At 47.9% G+C, this 23,639-nt stretch overlaps 1 protein-coding gene across 1 annotated transcript in view; it reads right to left on the bottom strand.

Annotated features, from left to right (window-relative positions):
* Window positions 1-23,639, bottom strand: part of Itgb5 (integrin subunit beta 5) — a 109,764-nt gene that overhangs the window by 28,415 nt on the left and 57,710 nt on the right. The window contains exons 6-9 of the mRNA XM_041673280.1: window positions 17,378-17,539; window positions 16,538-16,633; window positions 14,557-14,646; window positions 6,016-6,150 (exon numbers count right to left, since the gene is read on the bottom strand). Coding sequence (XP_041529214.1) covers window positions 6,016-6,150; window positions 14,557-14,646; window positions 16,538-16,633; window positions 17,378-17,539 — 483 coding nt within the window. The remainder of the gene's footprint in view (window positions 1-6,015; window positions 6,151-14,556; window positions 14,647-16,537; window positions 16,634-17,377; window positions 17,540-23,639) is intronic.

Raw genomic sequence — 23,639 nt, 5'->3', positions numbered from 1 at the left:
GGGAAGTGATTGACAAGTCCAAATCTGAGCTCCAAAGTCTATGGTCACTCAGGAAAGGAAACAAGACAGGGGATCTACACAGCATTGAAATCTGTTCATGACAATGCACTGGTAAACGTGAGCATTACACAAGCATCCTTTTCATTCAACCCAGCAGAAGCTGTCTTCCTTTCAAGGGAATCAATGATGGCGGAAGGATTGTCTGGTTACATAGCCAGTTGGGATGGTGTTCACCTAAAACAGGCCTGAATTCCCTAGCATACCACCTCCTAGAAAGGGCAATGGATACTCATGTAAAGATCTGGGTAGAGAGAACGGCTGCCTGGCCAAGGCAAAGACAGCATGATGGTGACCCCAAAGTGACTGTCATAGGCTTCTCCAAAGCTTTCTTCTGCCTTGAGCTGGGAATGTGCTGAGCTTGCACACAGGCAGGGATTGGGGGCTGAGTCTGAGTAAAGTAATCTATGGGGCCACGAAGAATGAAGGGAAGCAGAGACTCTGGGAGGCTGATGTCATCCCTTCCCAGTCATTTGCATGATGCTGCTACTTCCTGCCACTTTCTGTGCCTGGTGAATGAAGAGACCAGAAATTCAACAGACTGCAAAGAACAGCCTGCAGCAAGGGCCAAGGGCACTTGCTATTGACTCTGGTGAACACAACCTTCCTTCCCCATGAAGACCTACCTTTGCAAATCCAGAAAGCAAGGAAGGGGGGGGGGGCAGAGGGAGAGAGAGAGAACAGAGAGCCAGGACATGGAAACTCACACTGTCTGCCTGGCTGAGAAGTCAAGAGAGCTTGGCTCCCCAGCAGAGTTCCAGCGCCTCCTCGGTCAAGGCTTCTGTCCAGAGGTCTATCTGTCTGGCTTGGGGCCTGCTGTCTGATAACTGGAGAGAAGCCCTGTCTGTCTCAGTCTTGGCTCCTGCTAGACACAGGCATGCTATAAAAAGCACGGTTGGAACAGCAAAAAGGTCTGCTTTGCTTTCCCATCCTTACAGTTCAGTTTCCCTGCTGGATTAGCACACCCTGAGAGGCTAGAAGGTACTGGAATACAACTCCTTGGCAACCGAGGTTTAGGGACAAGCATGATACTGAGGGCTCCCCAGGTCTTGACTCAGTCTAGATGAAGGTCACAGATGCAGTTAGCCATTCTGGCTGGACTGGTGACTTAACCTCATTGGGATGGTTCCGGCTCTCCATTGAGGGAGCCTACCCTCTCAAAAGGGTTGCCCAAACCCTATACAGAACCCTAATCCCAGGGTTCTGCAGATGCCAAGTCCACTCGGATCTTAATAAAATAAAAAGCAGAGGTGGGCCCCAAGTATGGGGCCACCAGGAGTGGAAAAGAGCAGGGGAATATGCTGTGCAAAGGCCGTGACAGTGGCTCACTGGGCCCTTTGTATGGGGTGCTAATGCAAGCTGCCACCTGCATACTGATTTGTCAACGCTAGCTCCTAAGAATGTCAACTCAGTCAGGCTTATCGGTGAATGGAGAGGGACCACCTCAAAACTTAGGTGAGGGACCCCCAAAAAACAAATTAATTAATCAATCAATTAATTTATGTGTATATATGTCTGTCTGTGTATGTGCACACGTGAGGAAGGTTCCCTCAGAGTCCAAAAGATGGTCCTGGATCCCTAGGAGCAGGAACAATGTGTAGCTGTAAGCCAACCAATGTAGGGGGTGAGAGACGGAACTTGGGGCCGCTACAAGAGCAATATGGAGCAATATGCACCTTTAGCCTTAATGCATCTCTCTAGTCCCTTAAAACCCTTTTATTCATTCATTTATTTATTTATTTTGATTTTTTTTTAAGACAGGACTTCTCTATGTAACAGCTCTGGAGTTCATAGAGATCCACCCTCCTCTGCCTCCTGAGTGCTAGGCTACACCACCATGCCCAGCTGCCCCTTAGAATCCTTAATTTTCAGACCTCACTTTTCGCTGTACACCATCCAGAAAGCCCCTACCTCAGGATCTGTGTGACCCTGGTGGACAGTGACACACCCAGCTCAGGCAAAGGGCAGCTCTGAGCAGCCATCTATACCCAGACAACAAAACCACACAGCTCTTGCCAGAGGGGCCATGTGACTGTGGCCCTTGGACACAGAGACAATACCGGGACAGAGAGAAGACAAAGGGCCAGCAGAGGCTTGCCTGAGGACTGGCTGCTATTTCCATAGGGCTGTGGCCACTGGATCCCAAAGAAAAATGGGCCAAAGGCAACTAGATGGGTGAAAACACCATCTTTATCATCATTTCAAATGCTCTGATAAGTCATCCTATCACGACAGAGATTTCTCAGTGTGGAGGAAAATTTCCATTTGAAATCCCTTTTCTCTGATTTCCAGACATCTGATTTCCTGAGCTCTCCCAGCCAAACAAATGAGAGCTGAGCACTGGGTTGGAGGACAGTGGCCATGATCTCACCCACGTCTCTGAAGCTTTCACTCCACTGCGCCTGAGACCTAAGGAGAAGGCCTGGGCTGTAGCATCACTAGTGATTTGGGTCCTGTTGCCTGCTGCTCGTTGGGAGTGAGACCTGGGGCCAGTTTTGCAGGCTCCTCTTTGAACCTCAGATTTTCACACGTTAACATGGAGCACTATAGCTAGCTGAAAAGCTACTGTAAGACACAGAAATCGGGCTGGCTAGGTGGTTCAGTGGGTAACGGCACGTGCAGCTCAACCTGAGGACCCGAGTTCGGTTCCTGAGCCCCACACAGTGGAAGAGAACCCACTCTTGCAAGTTGCCTTCGGACTCCCACATGCAGCACATATAAAAGAAATGAATGTTTAAAAAGAAAGGAGGAGTTAGCAGTAACGCCCGACTGGGCACACTGTAAGCGCCCATGTTCAGGCGGCTAACATGGCTCCCTGTGCCAGGGAGGCTATGGTTGGTAAGATGACTTGGTCTGGATGGAAATAGCTCAGTCTGGGTTGGGAGGCCACAGCTTACAAGGGAGCTCTGTGAGCTTGGGCAGCTCACTCCCCTCCTCGAGTCTCAGGCTGCCCATCAGGATTACGGTTTTCTGTGCCCACCAATGCTGATGGCTACGAGAGCTGGATATGACAAGGATGCAGAGGAGACTGCTCCCTGGTGAAGGTTCTGGCCCATCACCACACCTGGTCCGGATTGTAAGGTGGTGGGGGGTGCAGGCTACAGAACGGAAAGCCTTAACTTTGTGCTTTCAGTTCATTGATTCTATAGGTTAGATTCTCTAATCTGTCACAAGGGTAGCAATGTCTTCCTCACAGGAAGCTAAGAGGGGAACACAGAAATGTTCCCTGTCCAGTCTGTTTCCTGCCCATCGTGGGATGAAATGTGCTTTCTCTCTATTCCCCGAGGGGCCCCAATGGACGATCCTTGCGGTTTCCTTATGTTTGTTTAAGGTGGGATGAAAGGTCTTCAGACCTAACCCATGGTGGCATTGCCCACAAGCACAGTTTTGCTATATGTTTTTAGCCGATGCATGTGCCATCTGCTTGTCACTTTCCCTTCTAAAAAAACTCCGCCCTAAAACCACAAGCCATGTAACCTGGAGAGTGCCACCGTTATCTCTGGCATCTCGGGTTCCAAAGACTTCTATTAACACAGCCCCAACTGGGACACTATGAACATTTTTATAACACGTTTCTTAATTTTGGTGGGTAAGGGTCTGATGGGGGAGCACACGTGGCCTGGCACATATGTGTAGGTCAGAACACAATTTGCAGAGTGGGTTGTCTCATTCCCCCATGTGAATCCCAGGGACAGAACCCATGTGGTCCAGAAGGCTCGGCAATAAGTGCTTTGACCCTCTTGAGCCATCTCACTGGCTCTTAAGCAAGCTGTTTGTTTTTAGACAGTCTCACTATATAGCCCAGATTAACCCAGAACTCACTAGGCACGTGAGATCCTATCTTAAAAAACAAACAAAACAAAAAACACTAGCAGACTGCATTCCCTCTGTCTTATTAAAAGTGTAAACTAAATATAAGATGCTAATTATAATTAACTAATTAACCAGAATTCAGTTTTTAAAACAATTTTTAAATCTTAGTTTTCCTGTTTTATAAGAAGCTGTTTGCCCCGGCTCTGTGACCTGGGCACATTTGATGAGCAGGTCTGTCAACGGTAGGCATGCCTCCTCAGCTACAGATCCGCCTGCCTGCTGACGCCCAGTGATGCTGCACCACACATTCATGCAAAGATCTACAGAATTCACCCCACATTGTTTTTCCACTCACGGCTGTCCACTACCCGCCATCTTCAGAACAGCCTGCTCTGCTGTCCCTACATTTACTTGCTACTTAATTTGGGCACGGGGTACGTATGCCATGGCACACGTGTGGAGGTCCGAGGACAACTTGTGGGAGTCAGCTCTGTCCTTCCACTATGTAGATTCCAGGGATCAAAGTCAGGTCAGCACCAGACGTGGCAGCAAGCCTGTGACGTTTCACCAGCCCCAACTGCTGTCTCTTTAAACCCCATGACTTCAACAAGACTTTTGTTTTTTTCTTCATTCATCTTGACTAAGAAATTACTATCATTTATCTAAACAATACAAATACAACTTTTGACAATTATTCAAGTTTTATTTAAAAGAGTCTCTTTAATGTTTGAAGAAACACTTGATACATCTTTATACCGACATTACTTATTGCTGAAATAGAAATTGTTATCACCATTTCTATTTGGTCCATAGAAACTTAAGTGCCCTATTTACATGAACAGGAAGATGGAGTGGGAATTTAGTGACAAGCACATCAGTCTTGCAATAATAACTATTGCCTCCTGAGTTAATTTTCATAAATAATCATTTGTAATGGCGCTCCTGACAAGTTGACCTTTTCAAGTTGGTAAACATGAAATGTATTTGGAAAATCTGTCTGGGAGAAGGATTTGCTCCCTTATCATTATTCTCACCTTCCAGACTATATTTTGAACTGCCTCCTTTGGTGGTCAGACACCACTATAGGGTTGGGAAAAGGTGGGACGTTTCCCTGTGTGGTGCTAAGTGGATGAAGGGCCACCACTGTGGAAAATAGGCAGGAAGGGAGAGGTGTTGCAGAACATATGTTTAACTACGCAAAGATGTGCTACATTTGTTTGATTATGTAAAGATGTGTTGTTGTGTTACCTTGCCTGCCTAAGGCACCTGATTGGTCTAATGAAAAGTTGAATGGCCAATAATGAGAGAGGAGGTATAGGTGGGACTTCTAGGCAGGGAGAGTAAGCAGGAGGAGGAATTTAGGCTTGAGGAAGGAAAAAAAAAAAAGAAACATCGGGAGATGTCAGGGGCTAGCCAGCCAGACACAGAGAAAGCAGGAAGGTAGGACATACAGAATGAAAGAAAGGCAAAAGGTCACGAGGCAAGACATAGATGAATGCAAACCGGTTAGATTAAGTTAAAAGACCGAGTGGGACAAGCCTAAGCCAAGGCCGAGCATTCACAATTAATAATAAGTCTCTGTGTCTTTATTTGGGAGCTGGTTGGAAGTCCAAAGAAAATTTTAACTACAGAGAAGAGCCTAATATCTTGGCTAGATATATGCAGATATTTCCAGGACTTCCTGAGGCAGGGGGAGCTGGCTTATTGCCACATTGGCTGGCATTAGTAAAAACTATTATTTTTACCCAGATTCTCTGAAATATGCACAGAAAAGCTTTCCCTCGCTCTATTTTCTGAGGAAAGGAATGGTCAGCGAAGCTCACTGGAGGGGCCCGGAGGGCTGGCCTAGTGGCTAAGAGAAAAGATGAGAAATGGAAGCCATGACCCCAGATTCCTGTCTGTCCTCGTCTACCTGACTGCACCTGTCAGGCTAGAACACCAAGCATCACTGAGGAAGCTTCAGGTGGCAGTGCCCTGAGGGGTTTATGGACTGGAGTTCTGTCACACAAAATACAGAGCAGCCTTGGAAGGATGCTGAGCCAGCAGGCAGAACACAAGCCTCTAGAGGACTCCAGAAAGCTGCCATTTATCAGAGAATAATCACCCAGGCAAACAAGAACTCCTAAAGTAGGAATGAACACTTACCGTGTCCCCAATCTTCAGGCCCTCGCACTTCCGCTGACCAGGGTAGGACATGCCATCCTGGCAGGTGGCGGTGAAGAAGAGATTAAGGTCTTCCGGCTGATCCCAGACTGACAGCTCTACTTTAGACCGGATGCTCTGAACAAAGGGAGAAAACAAAGCCCTCAGAATTCAGTGACAGCTTCAGCGAGGTGCTCTCCAGTGGCTTTCTCATAATCCATGGTTTCCTCTAACTCAGGAGGCTCAAGCCAAATTAGAGAGGCAGGGGCGTCCCACACACTACCTTCGGAGACCTGACTTGGGGCCTCCCTCTGGGAGCTTGGAATGGTTGATAAAGGTCCACCTGTCAAGTGATACTATCTCCCTCAAAAGGCTTTTGTCCTGCATCCCGCTTGCCTCTTCAGAACCACCTCTCATCCCCACCCTCCGCTTCAGGTACACGGTTACCGAAATCTAGTCATGCTATCTCTGGGTTTTGCGCGCATGCGTGCATGCACACACACTCAGGACAGCACCTGCCTTCCCCCAGGCTAGCTCCTTACTATCCTGCAAAGTTGGCTCATCCAGAACCCACCCCACCTCTTTTCATACTCAAACCCATCCCTTACAGGGTGAGGTCATCCTGTATGAGTCTGAAACTACATTATCACAGAATCCACGCTTTTCTGCAGACTAGTGTCTCGAGACATTGAGTGAAATGAACACCAAGGAAAAACAATATGTTAAAGCAGAAAAAAAAAAAGAAAGAAAAAGAAAGACTGAAAGTAGCTTGTCATGGGACGGAGCGGGGAGGAACTGGGGTCCTCACGCTGCGGGCTGGAATGAAAGCTGGTTGCAGGCTTTTGGAAAAGCAATAGGTAATGTCTTCTAACACCCAGGCCAACCTTAGTCCTAGCTTCCCCTGAGGATTATGCTCAACAGAAATGTGCGGGTCAGAGAGGCGCTGCCAAAAATGTCTACAGCAACTTCAGAGCAAGAATCGGGAAAGCAATCAAAAGCCTACCAATAGCAGAATAGGCTGAAGTAAGCCTTGGTATGTCTACACAGCAGAGTGCCTACAATAGAGAGAATAAATCAAACACAACTGTGTGGACTGAAGTGTACAATGTTGCTGAAAAGGAGCAGACACTGTATTTATTCTCTCATAAGGACACTCTGGTCCACAGAAGATCATATGTAATAGTGGCCCCAAGAGATTCGGAGTGCCGGCAATTTCTCATCACTTAGTACATAGCTACTGTATGCTCAGAGGCACAATGGCCACCACTGTTAAACTGCCTGTGGTATTCAGTATGTGACAGCCTCACAGGTTTGGGGCCTAGGAGTGAAAGGCAGCAACAGAGAAACACCGTCTTCTAGGTTCGCACGTGATATCCTCTTTGCACAAGGCTGACCTCGCCTGAGGATGTGTCTCTCGGAATGTATCCTTGCTGGGGAGTGTGAAATTCAGAGACAGGCAGAACTGATGGCTACCCTTGGGGACAGTGACAGAAGGAGTTCTGCAAGGGACTGCTGGCAATGTCGTTCCCTGGCTGTGTTTTCTTCGTGTTATTTCTGTTTCTGGAATGGGGTCTTGTTATGTAGTCTAGACTACCCGTGAACTCTGTAATCCTCTTGCCACAGGCACGAGCCAACACGCCCGGCTGTGATTCGCTCTTTCCCCTGGGTGTCACATACCTATGTATATTTAGTTTATACAAGGTTTGTGGAATGCTTTATACGCCTCTTGGTTTTTAAAATCCTCCCATAACCAGTAGGGAACCTGCTATTGCTGCTCTGCTAAATGATCAGGTTTCACAGTGCCTGCGAAATGTTTATGTTCATATTCGTAAGTAAGCGCTGCGCTCAAACTTGGCCGGGGAACTTTCTTCTGCAGGGGACAGCAGATGATGCAGAGTCTTGGGACTGTCTAGGGTGTTAAGAATTACTGACTGCGAGGGCTCAGCCCGAAGTGAGGCATGCATATCACCATGTATATCACTCTTTCACCCCCTCAAGGCTCAGGGGATGTCACAGAAGAGGGAGCAGAAAGGAAATAGGAGGCAGAGGGTGGGAAAGAACATTGTGAAGTGTCTTCTGAACATGGCACGGCCATTGTACCCATGAAGCTGAGGCAGCTCTGGCTATCTGTCTGCACAGAACCACGCAAACCATAATTCTGGCATAAATGAAGGAGGGGTTCAGGAGATCCCATCCTTAACTGAGGCGCTTTTGGCAAAAGATGCTACAAAGCTAGGGCCAAACAGAAAGAAGATCAAAGTACATTACATACATGTATGAAATATAAAGTAATACAAATATTATGAGTATACACACACATGGCCCTTACAAAAAAAAAAATCTCTAAGTAATAGCGAAGTTGTGATACCACACACCTTTAATCCTAGCACTTAGGAGGGAAAGGTGGGTGGATCTCCATGAGCTCGATCCAGGCTGGTCTCCATAACAAGTTCTAGGCCAGCCAGGGCTACACAATGAAACCCAGTCTCAAAAGTCACTATGAAAGATGTTGCTTTAGAAACTGAGGCCAAATGATGTAACTGGCTTTATTTAGAAGTCATATTTTATCAGGCACTTTTAAAAAAAAGTCTGTTTATAATACAGACAGCAGGACTCACTTACCCTGGGAGACACAGAGCCAAGCTGCCCCATGAAGAACAAACCGAAGTGCGGCTACCTCCCCCACACCCTACCCAGGCTCACTTGCTAACTCCAGCTTGTGGTGCTAAGCTTGAATACATGACATATGCAGAATGCCCAGCAAGTTCACAGCTTGCTGAAAACACTCCACAAAAACTAGTCTCTCTCTGCAACAGACTGTTGAGAAGGCTTCTAGGAGTCTAAAAATACCATCCTCTCCGAAGTGCCATTCCTTAACTGGCAAAAGGGCACAAAAGTGCAACTCAACACACACCATCCTCTTCCGCTGAATACGATTAGCTATTTACGGATCCGCCTTCCCAGGACACTGTGGGCTCTAAGGACCATTTGCCCTTCTCCTCCGGGATGCAGCACAGGGTCTTGCTGAATGGATAGATGGACGGAAAGCATAGATGTTTTTAACCACGGTTATGTTCAGGAGTGTGGGCCAAACGAAGATTAAATCTTTGATGCAAAGGTAATAGGGGTGGAAGAATGGGGCTGGGCTTAAGAGAACCCACACTGGGTAGCTCAAAACCTCCTGCAACTCCAGCTCCAGGGAAGCTAACCCTTCTTCCGGCCTCCCAGGGCACTGACATATGCATTCACATGCAGACACCCATATACAAAGGGGAAAAATGCATACACACATATGCACTATATTTGTATTTATACAGAAGTATAGAGACGGGGCTCGGAAAATAGCTCAGTGGTTAAGAGTACTGGCTCCTCTTCCAGAGGTTCAGGTTCAGAAACACTCAGGCCAAATGGCTATCTGTGGTGCCTATTGGTGCACCCAACTGCATGCCACGCTGGCCTCCAGGCTTCCTTGGTATCAGCCCCTACCCAGACTTCTCCAGCGCCTCATTCCCATATAACCCTGACATCGTGACCATATGCATCATCTGGCTTCTCTCTTGGCCTCTTCTCTGTCCTCCACTCTCTCCTGATCGCCTCTCCCCTGCCCCATCTCCTCTCATAGCCTGCTCTAGTCTGCTGGTCATATTCAGTTCCCTCCTTTCTTTCTCTGCTCTGGACTCTTCCAGATGCCTCTGGCTGTACTCTCATGTTTACAATAAAAACCTTCTCTTCAACTATACCATGGAGCGGTCATTGTCAGTTTTCACATCTAGTGCTGAAATCCTTGGTTTATACACAGAGGACCCGGGTTTGGTTTCCAGCATCCACATAGCAGCTCACAGCCATCTTTAATTTTAGTTTCAAGGGATCTGACAGCCTCTTCTATTCTCCAAGAGTACCAGGCATGCACCCGATGATCCAGCATATAAGTAGGCAAACACACACACACACACACACACACACACACACACACATTAAAATTTTTTAAAAAACCTTTAAAATAAGGGAGGGAGAGAGAGCTGTTTTACATGGGCCATAAGTCCCCAGTCTGTGTTCTGGCTGGCTGATTTTCCCTCTCGCTTGCCACAGAGCCTCTGGGATCAGAACCTCCCTTGCTGTTTCAGGAGCAGGAATCGTGAAGACTCAGTCCAGACCTCTCATTTATGGTAGGGAAAAGCTGGCAGGACCTCTCCTTCGCTCCAATCCTCACTCTGATCCCATGTCCACAGGCTTCTTTCTTCACAAACGACTGACTTTGGAAAGTGTGAATCACCAGGTCGCCCCACCCCATGGCTGTGAGGGACGGTCTCCCCCAAACATCACAAGCTCCTGCAGGAGAGGGCTGTGCTTGGTTCAATGTCCTGCTGCCACGTGTCATACGATGCTGGCCACAGTTAGCCTCCTAAGATGTATTTGTTGCCAAAAAGAATGAAGGGAACACATATCAGAGCATCAAAGGCGCAGGAATCGGTTCTTACGCGTGAGGACGTTCATGTGTGACTCATGAATCTACTCAATGGCTACCAGCTTTGCCCCTGAAGATGGTTTCTTACCCCCATCGGGGAAAAAGAAGACAATGTCAAGAATGTCAGCCCTTTAGCTGCTATTGTGTTACATACCCAGTGCCAGGTTAGGTTACATCTGCAACCGCTTTAGGTCGGGTCTGCTGTTGGGGGGTAGGGGGGTTGGAGCAGACGTTAAGGCAACAACCAAAAGAGAAACATGTGTTCTGCTAGGGCAGAATCCACCACAGGCTCTGACGTCACCCTCCACTGCCACTCCAGTGGTTTGCAGCCCATCCTGCTCTCTCCCACTTTAAACGAGAGGCCCTGTGCTGTCTGTCTGTCTGGGTGCCGCTCTTCATAAGCAGAGCGCCTCTCTTGCTGCCCAAATGATGCTTCTGAGCCTGCACCCAGGCCCGGGCCCTGAAAGAGAATCTCCCTTCAGCACTACTCCATGCAAGACTGTGTTGCCAAACACTGTTGGGCAGAGAGAGAGAGCAACAGAGTGAGTTTGGCACAGTTGGAAAAACGCTACAAATCCAAGAGCTGACAATTCCACATTGTGAAAAACACACACAAACCAGACCGGGCCAAAGACCACAAACTTTTCATCTGTTACGTAGACTCTGACCAGAATCTTCCAGCGTCCCCATGAAGCCACTGCCAACACTCAAGGGAGCAAAGTCAAGACCCACACGTAGTCATAGATGAGTGACTCATGAAACGTACCACGAATCAAGGCAGTGCAAGCACGTACAGCCATGGGGGGACCCTGGCTGTGGGAAAGCACAGGAGGGAGGCTAGTCAGAGCTACTGAGAGCCTTGCCTCTGCCCAAAGCTCGCCTCTTGCAAGAGAGGTCTGTGTAGACTCCAAGGCAGGAAAGGCACCGGAGCCTCAAGTCCAGCAGGCTTTCCCACCGGACAGACCGGCAGGAGCAAGAAGATGGGATCTGAAGGGAAAACACCCCACTTTTCCTACTCTCTCGTCTTCAGTCTTCCACACCATGTAACAACACTGCTGACGTCAGGGTGTGGGTGGGACTACCCCACCTGAACCCCTTACACATACAAAAGCAACTCTCCATGGATAGCACCTGGCTGTGCCCTAATCCAATGAGACTCTAATGTCGGACTCTAACAGTGTCCAGATCCCATAGGTTGTGGGCTCCGTAGCACAGGTTTGCCTCTTCCCTTCAGAGTCACGAGTTGTCACTTATCCTCATGACCAGCTTTGAGTTAGGGTTCCTACCATGACCTCTGCTTTAATGACTTTGTAGGATGCTCTCAAAGAATGCAGGACGATACCTTCTATACGATTACTGGAACATTCGTAAGGGTAGATCAACATGGAAGAGGCACATGGGGCAATGTGTGTTGTGGAACCAAGTGTTCCAACCTCTCTACACACATCCATGTGTACATGCTGTGTACCCAGGCCTTATGGGAAGTTTATGGTAGCCTTATTATGTGAGCAAGACTGCTTTAATTATTACCAATGGGTGGTCAACTCTATCTCTGTCATGTCCCCTCCAGGGAGGTCAAGAGTGATACTGAAAGTTTCAAACCCCTGTCGCCTTGGCCTGACCAATGTCTTGCCCACCCTGAAGCTATTCGGAGGGTCACCAGGAGTCATCTCACTAAAGCAAAAGGTGCTTCTGTGCCTTAGGGAAGGCAGAGGCATCTTTGAAGCCTTGGGATCAGGGTCAAAGACCAAAAGTTAGGACAGAGGGGCTTTAAAATTCTCTGTCAGCAACCCGGGCAGAGGCCAACACACCACTGTTTCTTCTTATGCAACACTGCCATGGTTCCCAAGAGACAGAGCACAGCACAGTTGCAACCAGCTGGGCTCTGCCCCCAACACCCGGAGTTCCAGATGTCTGTATTCAGTCTCCCACAATCTTGACAAACGTGGAGCAGACACAGGGAACTCCAGAGGGCCACAGCTTGGGGAGTGATAGGCACATTCAACGTGCTGACAAAAGTGAAAGTTTCATGGGTGCGTGCGTGTCCCCAACTTAGCAGATTGTCCTGTTTAAATGTGAACGCTCCGTTGTGTGTCCCTTATGCCTGAAGGAAACTTCAGAACTTCCCCTGCTGAGTCTGAATACTTATGGATGGTGGTCTAGTAGTTTCGTAGTCTCAACAGTTGAGTTTCCAGTGTTTACTGCTGTGTGCTTCACTCTCGGCAGGTTTTCCCAGAAGGCAGTTTGATAGAGAGCAAAGCAGCAATGCCAAGGCCCCACAGTTTCCCAGGGAAACTGGATTCACTCCAGTTCCTAACGCAGGCTAAAAATATTTTCCCCACCCCAGTTTCTAAGGGGCAGAGTGGACGCCCCATTGATCCCCTGGCTCCTTGACATCCAGGTCCCCAAATTTCCATTAAGAAACCATTTTATATATGCACAACAAACCCTGGCCAGGGAAAATGCCACTCAAAGAACACCCCTAAGCCAGGCATACACACAGGCTGCTCAAGTTGGATTCCCAGCATCCACATGGAGGTTTACAATCCTCTAGAACTCCAATTCCAGGGCATCCAACCCTCTTCTAGCCTCAGCAGGTATCAGATACACACACGTGCATGTAGGCAAAACACTTAAAATGTAAGATGAAAATAAATAATCTTTAAAAAAGAGCACCCCAAGCATCCAGGAGACCCCACCATGGTTTGAGTGTTCCCACACATAAGCATGGACATACAAAACACTCAGCTACATGCAATTCTCGGGGCAGAGGGTGTCTCCATCCCTGCAAACAACACACAGCCAATTCTCCAGAGCCAATTTATGGTATTGGGGATGGAATCAGGGTAATGTGTGCATGCTAGGCGAGTGCTCTACCATTGAGCTACACTGCTTGCCCCCTTTTTATTGGCTTTTTTAAGACAAGGTCTTGCTGTATACCCAAGGGTGGCCTTGGATTCATAATCATCTTGCCTCAGCCACAAAGACATGCTCACCATGACTGGCTATTACTCCCTTTTTTACCAAAGTCATAGGAGCAGAGGGCCAGACTCAGATGGAGCCAAATGCCGTGGTCTGTAGGATCTGGAGCTGGCTGAACATGGAAATTCTGAAAGGTAGTTCTTCCAGAGAAGCCCAGAAAAATGTTCTCGTCCCACCTCACAGAGCTCAGACAAGGCCACCCCTCCTCAAGAAAGAAGCTGTGGTCACCAGGTCATGAGAGAAAAGCAGCAGACCTTCTGCCCTGTGGGCTCTCTAGCCTCTGACAGCCACAGAGTTGGAATGACAGCCACAGGGAGAAGAGGTGAATGTGTGGGGCAGGCAGTTTGATTCCCACTTTGGTTTCATTAGTTAGGGGCCCAGAGCTTGAAACACAAGCACCCACTTCTCAAACCCCATTTTCACGTTTAGCATCTGTTGAGTCCCCGTAAATGAGTCTAACTGTTCTCTTGCTAAAAGTAAACTAAAGCTTAAAAACCACTAAATGTGTATGTTAACTTGAAAACCTTGCCTCTCTGGTTCTGGGTGCTGAGGTGAGGATTTAAAGGTCAGAGCCAGAACCAGGCATGTGGTATAAGCCTTTAATCCCAGCACTCGGGAGGCAGAAGCTGGCCTCAAACTCGTGGAGCTCTGCCTGTCTGGTCTACACAGTGAATTCAAGGTCAGCCACAGTTCTGTAGAGAGACCCTGACTCAAAGGGGCAGGGTAGGGGATGGGGTGTAGGGGAGGGAGTCAAACAAAAATAAAGGCCATAGTGTAGAGGAAGGGAGGAGAAAATCTGGTTTGAGCAGGAAGCCACAGGAGGGATAAGGTAAACTATGATTTGTGAGGAACCAAAGTGCAGACCATGAGAGGGGATGTGGGGAGCAACCAGGCGAAATCTTCCCTAATGCCCAAATGTAAGTCTTTAGGATACAGAGACACTGTCCAGACCAGCCACACTTTGAACTCTAGGGGTCCCCAACAGAAGGGGTGGGAACAGAGCTAAGCCCCAATTCAAACCTGGATCAGCTCCCAGGCCTCAGTGTTTCAGAACGGGTAGGATGGAGGCGGGAGTGGGGACCAAGTCAGTGACTTACACTGTACGCATTAATAATCAGTTGAATAATATTTTTGGAGTCGCCATGCAGAATCTCCACAGTGGTTCCAGGTATCAACGCTGTAAAATTCTTGGAAAAACAAACAAACAAACAAACAATTACTTTTTGCCTTTTTGTGCTGGCTAATTTTACATCAACATGACAGCCCAGAATCATCAGAGGCGGGAACCCCAGCTGAGAAAATGCCTCCCTACCACTTGGACTGTACGCAGCTTGGAGAGCATTTTCTTAATTAGTGATGACGGGGGAGGGCCCAGCCGACTGTGGGGGGCACCATCCCTGAGCTGGTGGTCCTAGGTTCTATAAGAAAGCAGGCTGAGCAAGTCATGGGGATCAAGCAGTAAGCAGCCCCCCTCCGTGGCCTCTGCATCAGTTCCTGCCTCCGGGTTCCTGCCTCCAGGAGTGTCTGTCCTGACTTCCTTCTGTGATAGACTGCAGATGTGGAAGCCTAGCCCAAATAAACCCTTTTTCCCATAACTTGCTTTTCATCGTGGTGTTTCATCTCGGCAACAGTAACCCTATCTAAGACACCTTCCGTCCTGGAGTCAACAGTGCACTGTGGACAGGAGTAAGAACACACTGTGCCCGGCCACTCTCCTATGCCACACGCTGGAGAAGGCGCCATGGGAGAGGAAAGAAAGAGTAGGATGAGTCACTCAAGTCGGCTGTGGAGGGGAGCGAAGGGCTGACCGCGAGTGAGCTGCTCACCCTCTGGGACCACCCTGGCCCTCCTGATTCTTTCGCCATCACTGCTGGCAATCCCAGGCTCATTTTCAGAGGGAGCAGAGGGGGCCACTTTCCAGGTGTCTGAGGGACACCCTATCTTATCAGTAAGAAGCTAAGATATGAAGGGTATCCTTCTAAGACCTTTTGATACCCGCGTGTAGGTTCTGGGACAAAGCCCTTTGTCCTAGCACAACTCCTGAGTGCTGCGCTGACAGCAGGCCAGAGGCCCCTTGGCTCTCAGCTGTACAGGTCTCCCCATTCTGAGAGAGACAAGTCAAGGAGGATGTCTCCCCTCGTGAAACAAAGCCCAATACAGCGCCTGCAATCAGTCCTTCTAAACACGCAGTTTGCAGTGGACAACTTTTAACCCACAATGTTGCACCAAACAAAAAGTGTCTTTCCATTTCATCATCTAAAACAGGCTCAGGCTCAAAGAAGATCCAGCATTCAAGGAGACACCGTGGCATTTTCACAACTGATAAGGCAGGAGCCTTTGAGACACAATCAAGCGTAAGTTCTTAGGAGATTAAGGGATTCCTGACAACATCCCCTTCACAATGTACAGGATATCAGGGGTGAACTGGGTTTATACTTAGCTCACATGAGCTCTTGCATGGCCAAATAGTTTGTGCATGTGTGCGTGCGTGTGTGCGTGCGTGCGTGCGTGCATGCGTATGCACCCACCCTGAGATCATACACGTAGGGGCCAGAGATTAGACTGATGTCCTCTGTGACTCTCCAAGGAGCTTGAGTGCAACTTGCAGCTCACTGTGACTGCCAGTGTGGAGGCCCGAGTGACAGCCAGGAAAAGACTTGTTGGCTTGAACAAGCCCATGGCTCTTTTCTCGGCCACTGACTGCTTTTTGAGAGGGCTACTGTCCTGGGCCACTCCTGGCCTCCCACTCTCTGCAGGAAAACTGAGTTAGCTATGCAGGCTGCCTAGCGTCTGTTCCAGTTTCCTCTATGCAGAATTTCAGTTCATGTTTTTCTTCTCGGCTGGAACAGGCCCCGTGTCTCTAGCCATCTTCTCTGAATTAAATTAGATAAAACAGTTCAAACTTCTGGTGAAGACACTCATGGTCATGTGAACATTCTAGAGTCCCCTTAGTCTTATTATCTCCAAGCATAGCTAGAAAGGGATACAGTGTTTGCCTTTGACCCTGTCTACTCCCACGCTAATCACCAACCCGCTTTAAGTCAGAAAGAGCACCCAGATCAGGCCACGCCCCCATACCTTGTAGAGCATATAGTGGTTCTTCGTCACTGCAAAGATGAGGTTGATGTTGTTCTCTGCCAGCTTCTCCCCAAGCAAGGCAAGTGATGGATAGTCCTAAGGCCAAGGCAAAAGTCAAGACTGCAACAGTTTCAACTGGCTGGACACCACCAGCATGTGACCTGCATGCAGGCAGAACTCCCAGAAGGCATCTATCCCTTGGGTCCCCATTGGGCCCAGTCCCCAAGATCAACAGCGACTCCTGAACTAAGAGGTTATGGGAAGAGACACTCATAAAAAGGCTCCTCTAGGGTTCATCAGACACTCCCAAAATGTGGGCATGAGGACTGGAGCATCTTTAGGTGTGATCTGTAGCCCCCTTCATCACTTCAGGAGGGATGGGGACCATTACGCCTCCACCTCCTGCCATCCGCCACCAGCACCAATTAGCTTGCCCCCTTCCTATGGGTGCTCCTTGCAGAATTTTCCTTTTCCTGCACCTAACAATGCCAAATGCCTGCCGATCCTGCTCATGGCTTAGGAAGACGGAGGAGGCCACTGCTCTCTGGAATTGAGCAGTGATGCTGGAAGGTGTGTGTGTGGGGGGGTGTCAATCAAAGTGAGGAGAAAGGAGGATAAGAAGCAGTTAAACGAGGTCCATGAGGATTTTAAGAGCTATTGGTGGGTACAGTGGTTGCCACTGGGTGAGGTCCCATAGTTACAGGCCAAAATGATGAACAAAACTGGATCCCCAGGATGGAGTAGAACATAGTGAGCACTGAGGACCAAGGAAGAAGTTTCCAGGGACAGGGCGGGCATGGGATGACAGGGAGAGGTAAGGGGAGCCCCCCTAGTCCTCACCATTTGGTTGGACGCGGTGTATTCATTGGCTTCATTCAGGTGACACTGGCCATCGTGTGGCTGAACCAGGCCGCCCAGTTTTCCATCCAGCGCGATGTGGGGCACGTCATCTGTTGTGAACACCAGCAAGTGCAGAGCATCTTTGCGCCAACCGATCTTTTCCTGAAAGACGGAAGACAGAGGGTGCTGTAGCCTGAACAAATCTGCCCGGGGGCATCATCCAAGACGACAGCAGCTGGCAGCAGGGCTCCAAACCATCCGAACCAGAAGCCCTTCCCGCAGCAGCATGGCCTCTCGCTTAGACTCACTCCACAGAGGCACAGATGAGAAATCGCCAAGCTCTGCCCACACACGCCCACATGCCTAGACACCCACTCCAGCAGCATCTTCTTCCCCGGGCCTGACTTCATCCAAAGGCTACATCTCAGGAAGATTTGATGGGGGAGTATCATATATCAATCTGTTGATTTCATTGGTTAAGCAATAAAGAAACTGCTTGGCCCTGATAGGTGAAAACATAGGTGGGAGGAGTAAACAGAACAGAAGGCTGGGAGAAAGAAGCTGAGTCAGTGAGTCGCCATGTTTCTCCCACTCCAGGCAGACGCAGGTTAAGATCATTCCTGGTAAGCCAGCTCGTGGGCTATGCAGATTAATAGAAATGGGTTAGATCGATATGTAAGAGCTAGCCAATAAGAAACTGAAACTAATGGATCAGGCAGTGTTTAAAAGAATACAGTTTCCATGTAATTATTTCGGGTAAAGCTAGCCGTGTGGGCGGCCGGGTACCCGGGACGCAGCCCCGCTGCTCCTATTACAACAGAATGGCGCCCAGACGTGATGGACTAAATCCACTTAAAAACCTGAGAAGGCTTAAAAATAAGGGAGAGAGAGTTTAACAGAGATTTTTGCTTTTTGTTGGTGGCCTGCTGTAGAGAGATTTCCTGATTCAGCATCAGTAGCAGAAAAAAAATGCTGTGTCATTTTAAAGCGCGGGTTCTTGGAGCTGTTCTGCCAGCGTGAACTCTGGCTTTAAAGCGTTTCAATGGATTTTATGGGACTGGATGTTTGTGTTCCCGCTTGGGATCAAAAGGAGAGTGCTCTGAGACCGTGCCAATGGCTCAGCGCTCCCCGCCTGCACCTGGGCGGACTGCAGAATCAGGCTCAGGCAGGCGGCTCTGCGTGTCAGATTTGGCTGTAACTTGGATGAAAAGAATTTCTGTGCTGCACGCTCAGTCTCAGAATTAAAGTGCTGAGTGCCACTCCTACCTGGCAGCCCCAGAGCTAGCACAAAATGGTACGTCCTCCATTTTGAAATTTTCCTGACTCAGCAGCAGGAAAAAACTGGCTGTTTTAAAATGCTGGCTTTCTGGGCTGTGCCGCCATTGCAATCTCTGTCTGGCTCCTGCGGGAGACAGAGCTTTTGAATGGAGCATTTGGAGTAAAGTGCTACGATTTGTTTGATGGCAACTAGACTGCTGTGTGCCTAAAATGGGGACATTGTGTGCTGAGGCTCAGAGGCACAAGCAGCTCCACCATGCTACTGGTGCAATGTGCAAGGATCAGAGGCACGAGTGGCTCCGCCATGTTGGACTGGGTGGGGCAAGCAGGCAGTACCTGTTTTTGACCTAGGAATGTCACAGTTTAGATTCTTAAGTGCCTAGTGATTTAAAGGCACATATCAAAAGTGCTCCTGGATAGTAAAAAATTGCAGATTCACAATAGGCCAGATTCAGACCACTAAATGAGTCACACTGTTGGATGAATGTACGTAGGCTTGAGAGAGAGAAAAAAAAAATATAGAGAATAAAGTTAATGGTTTAAAAAAAAAAGGTAAAGTCTTTAAAGAGACAGAGTACAGAGAGTTAAGAGATTAAAAGAAATAAAGAAAAATAAGCCATGTAAAAATGGAAAATTCACAGAGAGTCTGGATTATGTACATTGTGTTTTCTTTAAAATTTTTGACTGTGAAGGAGCTAAGTACAGAGAGATGCTACCCACTAGGTAGGGAACTCACAGAGGTGGGATTCATAGACCCCAAAGGTGAAACGCTGGTGTCCTCTCAACGGCAGATGAGGACTTGCGTACCACCCTCTCACTCATCATCGTCTGAACAGTTATGATGCTGCCTTATCCCACTTAAAAGCAGTATGGGCACAGAAAAATATATCAGATTGTCAAACAAAACAAGGAAGAGAAGAGGAAAAGGGGTTCATCAGAGGCCTGGAGATCTGCTGCAGACAAGAGCCGTCACCTAGTGAGGAGTCAGGTTTGTAACCATGTAACTTTTGTCCAATAAGCAGCTACCCATTTCCTGCTGTGGGCCAGATCCCTTGGAAGGTCACAGATCTACAAAAAGCTTATTCTGGCTCTTAAAGATATTCGATTTAAATAAAAATAGCAGCTTCAAGCCGGGGCGGTGGTGGCGCACGCCTTTAATCCCAGCACTCAGGAGGCAGAGGCAGGCGGATCTCTGAGTTCGAGACCAGCCTGGTCTATAGAGCTAGTTCCAGGACAGGCTCCAAAGCCACAGAGAAACCCTGTCTCGAAAAACCAAAAAAAAAAAAAAAAGAAAGAAAGAAAGAAAGAAAAAAAGAAAAAATAGCAGCTTCAACATACCATGAAGGTATTAAGGAAGGCAAATACAAGGTTAACGGAAGCCAGGGAGGGGAGGAGGAGGAGGAAGAGGATGATCATGATAATGATGAGGACAAGATGATGATGATGATGATGATGATGACAATGATGATGATGATGGGGAGGAGGAAGATGATGATTATGATGATGAGGAGGACAAGATGATGATGATGGGGAGGAGAAGGAGGAGGAGGAGGAAAGGGATGATTATGATGACGATGAGGATAGGATGGGGATGATGATGGGGAGGAGGAGGAGGAGGAAGAGGTTCATAATGACAAGGAGGATAGGATGAGGATGATGATGGGGAGGAGGAGGAGGATAAGAGATGACTGTGATGGAGGGCTGAGGTAAAGAAAGCCCTTTCCAATTTGGATAAAACTTAAGCTGCTCTGGAAGGATGAAGGAGAACCCTTCAAGGAAATGGGAAGAAGAAATAGGGAGGGAGCAAAAAGGGAAACAGGCATTCTAGGCATTGGCAGAAAGACAGGAAAGGGGCACAGCAAAGAGACCCCCACATCTTGGGAAGCTGGAGCCCCCTCATAGCTATACCAGGACAAGCTAGTCATGGGACCCTGAGCTGGGACGAGGCTTTTCTTGGTGGGGACAGGAAGAAGATGTAGAGCAGCTGCCAGGGTTGTGCTAGGCTCTGACTCCTGGTCTGTTATTTTTCACGTTCTGAAATGTGTATGCATACACTTAAAAAGAGAGAATGCCACACTACATAAATTATCCCTCAATAAGCAGACTTTAAAAAGAACTACCAGCTTTAAGAAGTATTTATCTGTCAACTCAGTGATTTTATTTCACGGGACTCTAGTCACAAAAGTACCACGAAATTATGCATAACCATGTTTGATCGGGAGAAAGGAAAAAAGGGCAAAGACATGAATATCCTAGTAGATGGAAATGGGGATGTGAACTGAGATAGCCCCTCCCCCACACTAGAAATTATGTTTATAAGAAGTCTGAAATTAGCCAGATGGTAGTGGCGCACACCTTTAATCCCAGCACTCGGGAGGCAAAGGCAGGCAGATTTCTGTGAGTTCAAGGCCAGCATGGTCTACAGAGTGAGTTCCTGGACAGGCTCCAAAGCCACAGAGGAAAGAAAACCCTTTCTCAATAAACCAGAATAAAAAAGTCTGAAATTACATTCAGACAATGACGATGGAACAAAGAAGCAGATATCTGTAGTATGATTACCAAGCGCGTAAGAATCATAGAATTCTGTTTTGAAAGACCAGGAGACATTGGGGGGGGGGGGTGCCGTAATCTGTTTGGAGTTGGATTATGAGTAATCTTTTTATTCCCATTATTTTTAAACTACAAGCACTGCATTTGTGAGACTGATCTTTGAATGCTTTGTTCAGGTTCCGTTTTTCTCTGGCAGCTTCTCTGTGGTCTGGTGGAGACACAGACAGATGAGGGTTAGGTTAGCAAGGGTCAGACAACACTGAACTTGGATGTGTGTGCACAGTGAAGGAGACACCTCAGGAAAGAGCCCAGTACACAGCAGTGTTTAATCTACGACTGCTAGATCCCAAAATCAACGTTTGCTGGAAGGAAAGCAGCTGGAACAGGCACTGCTCCACGAATAACAGTAAGTCTGTTTCCTCTAAGTGGACTCCTGATCACTAAACGGTGTCAACAGCCTTGGCCCAGAGGTCAGGTCACAGGAATGGGTCAGAACACAGTCAACTCACCCACGTAGGCTGTCAGCTTGCAGACTTCACATGGCAACTCCAGAGTATTTATATTCAAAATAAACTGCCTACTGTCTGGCTGCCCATAAGGTATTTGTGTTGAAGACTTGCGTTTTGTATTCCATGTTCAAGACGAGGGACAACACTGGGTAGGGAGGTTTTATTCCTCATTTGAAAGGAAGTTACTGAACTATGATACAGAACATCCGAGGGACCTAGAGCCCAACATCTCTTGAAGAGATGAATCTACGTTCAGTTTCTGCTTCGCTCCAACTGTGGAGCCCTAGGAGAGCCCCTCGTTTCTCTAAGCCTTTGGGAAACAGAACTGAATCTGCTTGGCATGGCTGTTGCTGGGTCTTTCTACACAGGAGATCTGAAAAGTGCTTGGCACATAAAGGAACCTATCATGGGACTCAAGATTATTATTATTCAAGGGCCAGGATTAACCAGTTCACTTTCTCCTCTTTCATTACTTGGTAGTAAGGCCACATAACTGTTACAGGGACGATGAATTATTCCAAAGCAAGTGGTTAGAAAGCCCTGCATTAATTAAGAACCTGCTGCATGCACGTTAAAGTGGGCAAAGTTAAGTTGGCCATGTGGCACACACCTATAATCCCAGCCCTTAGGGTGCTGAAGCAGGATCATGAGTCTGGGGCCAGCCTGGACAGAGTGAATTTCAGGTCATTCTGAACTACACGGTCAGACTCTGCGTAGTGGCTTAAGAGAGAAATGTCGCCAGAGGTTTAGCTGTTTGCACACCGGGTCCCTATTTGGTGGTACTGTTTGGAGAGGTCCTAGAACCCTTAGAAGGAGCAGCCTTGCTACAGGAAGTACGCTACTGGGGGATAGCTATGAGTGTGTTTAAAGCCTCTCCCCACTTTCAGGTTACTCTCAGTTTCCTGTGTGACAAGATGTGAACAGCCAGCTTCCTGTTTCAGCTGCCTGCCGCCATGCTTCCCCAACCACAGCAGATTCTCTCTCTCTGGAACCATAGCCAATACAAACCCTTCTGCAGGTGGCTTTTGGTCATGGTGTTTACCACAAGGACAGAAAAGGAACCAGGACGCCTGGTCCCAAAACAAACAAAAGACCTCAAAGGCTGATGAAAATCTGTGGAAACCAGACCCCTCACAGCACTGCGGCTGGAATTATAAAATGATACAGATACTTTGGGAAAACACTGACAATTCCTTAACACGTTAAACACTATGATCAGACCAGCTAACCTGCTCCAGGTATTAACCGAAAAGAAACAGAAGTATATGTCCATTAAAAAAAGACAAGAACATTGATATTCATAGAGCTTTCTGGGAATAGACAAAAACTAGAAACAGCCCAAATCTATGAGCAGGTGAACAGTTAGATAAACTGCTGGGTAACGGTGCAATGCTAGACCACAAAGGGATGAATGAGTGGATACATTTGCCAGCAAGGAGGACTTTCGGAATAATGGCACAGAGTCTAACAGGCCAGACAAAAAAGAATAATGTACGGTATATATAAAATTTTAGCAAGTACATCTTATGTGCAGTGAGAATCAGTTTGTGGTTGCTTAGGGGAGATGCAGAAGGAGAAATGACAGGGGTACAAACTCACGGTCTAAATGATATGTTCATTAGCTTATTGACTGGGGTGGGGGACTTGCATGCCTGCCAAAGCACCCAAGTGGAGGCCAGAGGACAATTTGTGGGAGTCGGTTCTCTCCTCCCACCATTTAAGTGAGACCTAGGGCTCAAACTCAGGTTGTCAGGCTTGGTGGCAAACATCTTTCCTGGATGAGCTATCTCAGCAGTCCGATATTATTTTGGATTTGATGATGGTTTCTTGAGTAAATATACATGTCATTTTCTTCAAACGGAGCCAGGTACGGTGGAACATATGTGTGAGTAATCCTAGCACTCAGGAGGCTGAGGGCAGAAGGA

The sequence above is a fragment of the Microtus oregoni genome, unplaced genomic scaffold (assembly GCF_018167655.1).
Source record: "Microtus oregoni isolate MIOR12 unplaced genomic scaffold, Mior012 000023F_ref0000262, whole genome shotgun sequence".
Taxonomy (NCBI): Eukaryota; Metazoa; Chordata; class Mammalia; order Rodentia; family Cricetidae; genus Microtus; species Microtus oregoni.
The sequence above is the reverse complement of the archived record's forward strand: the minus strand, read 5'-3'. Positions and strand labels throughout refer to the sequence as shown.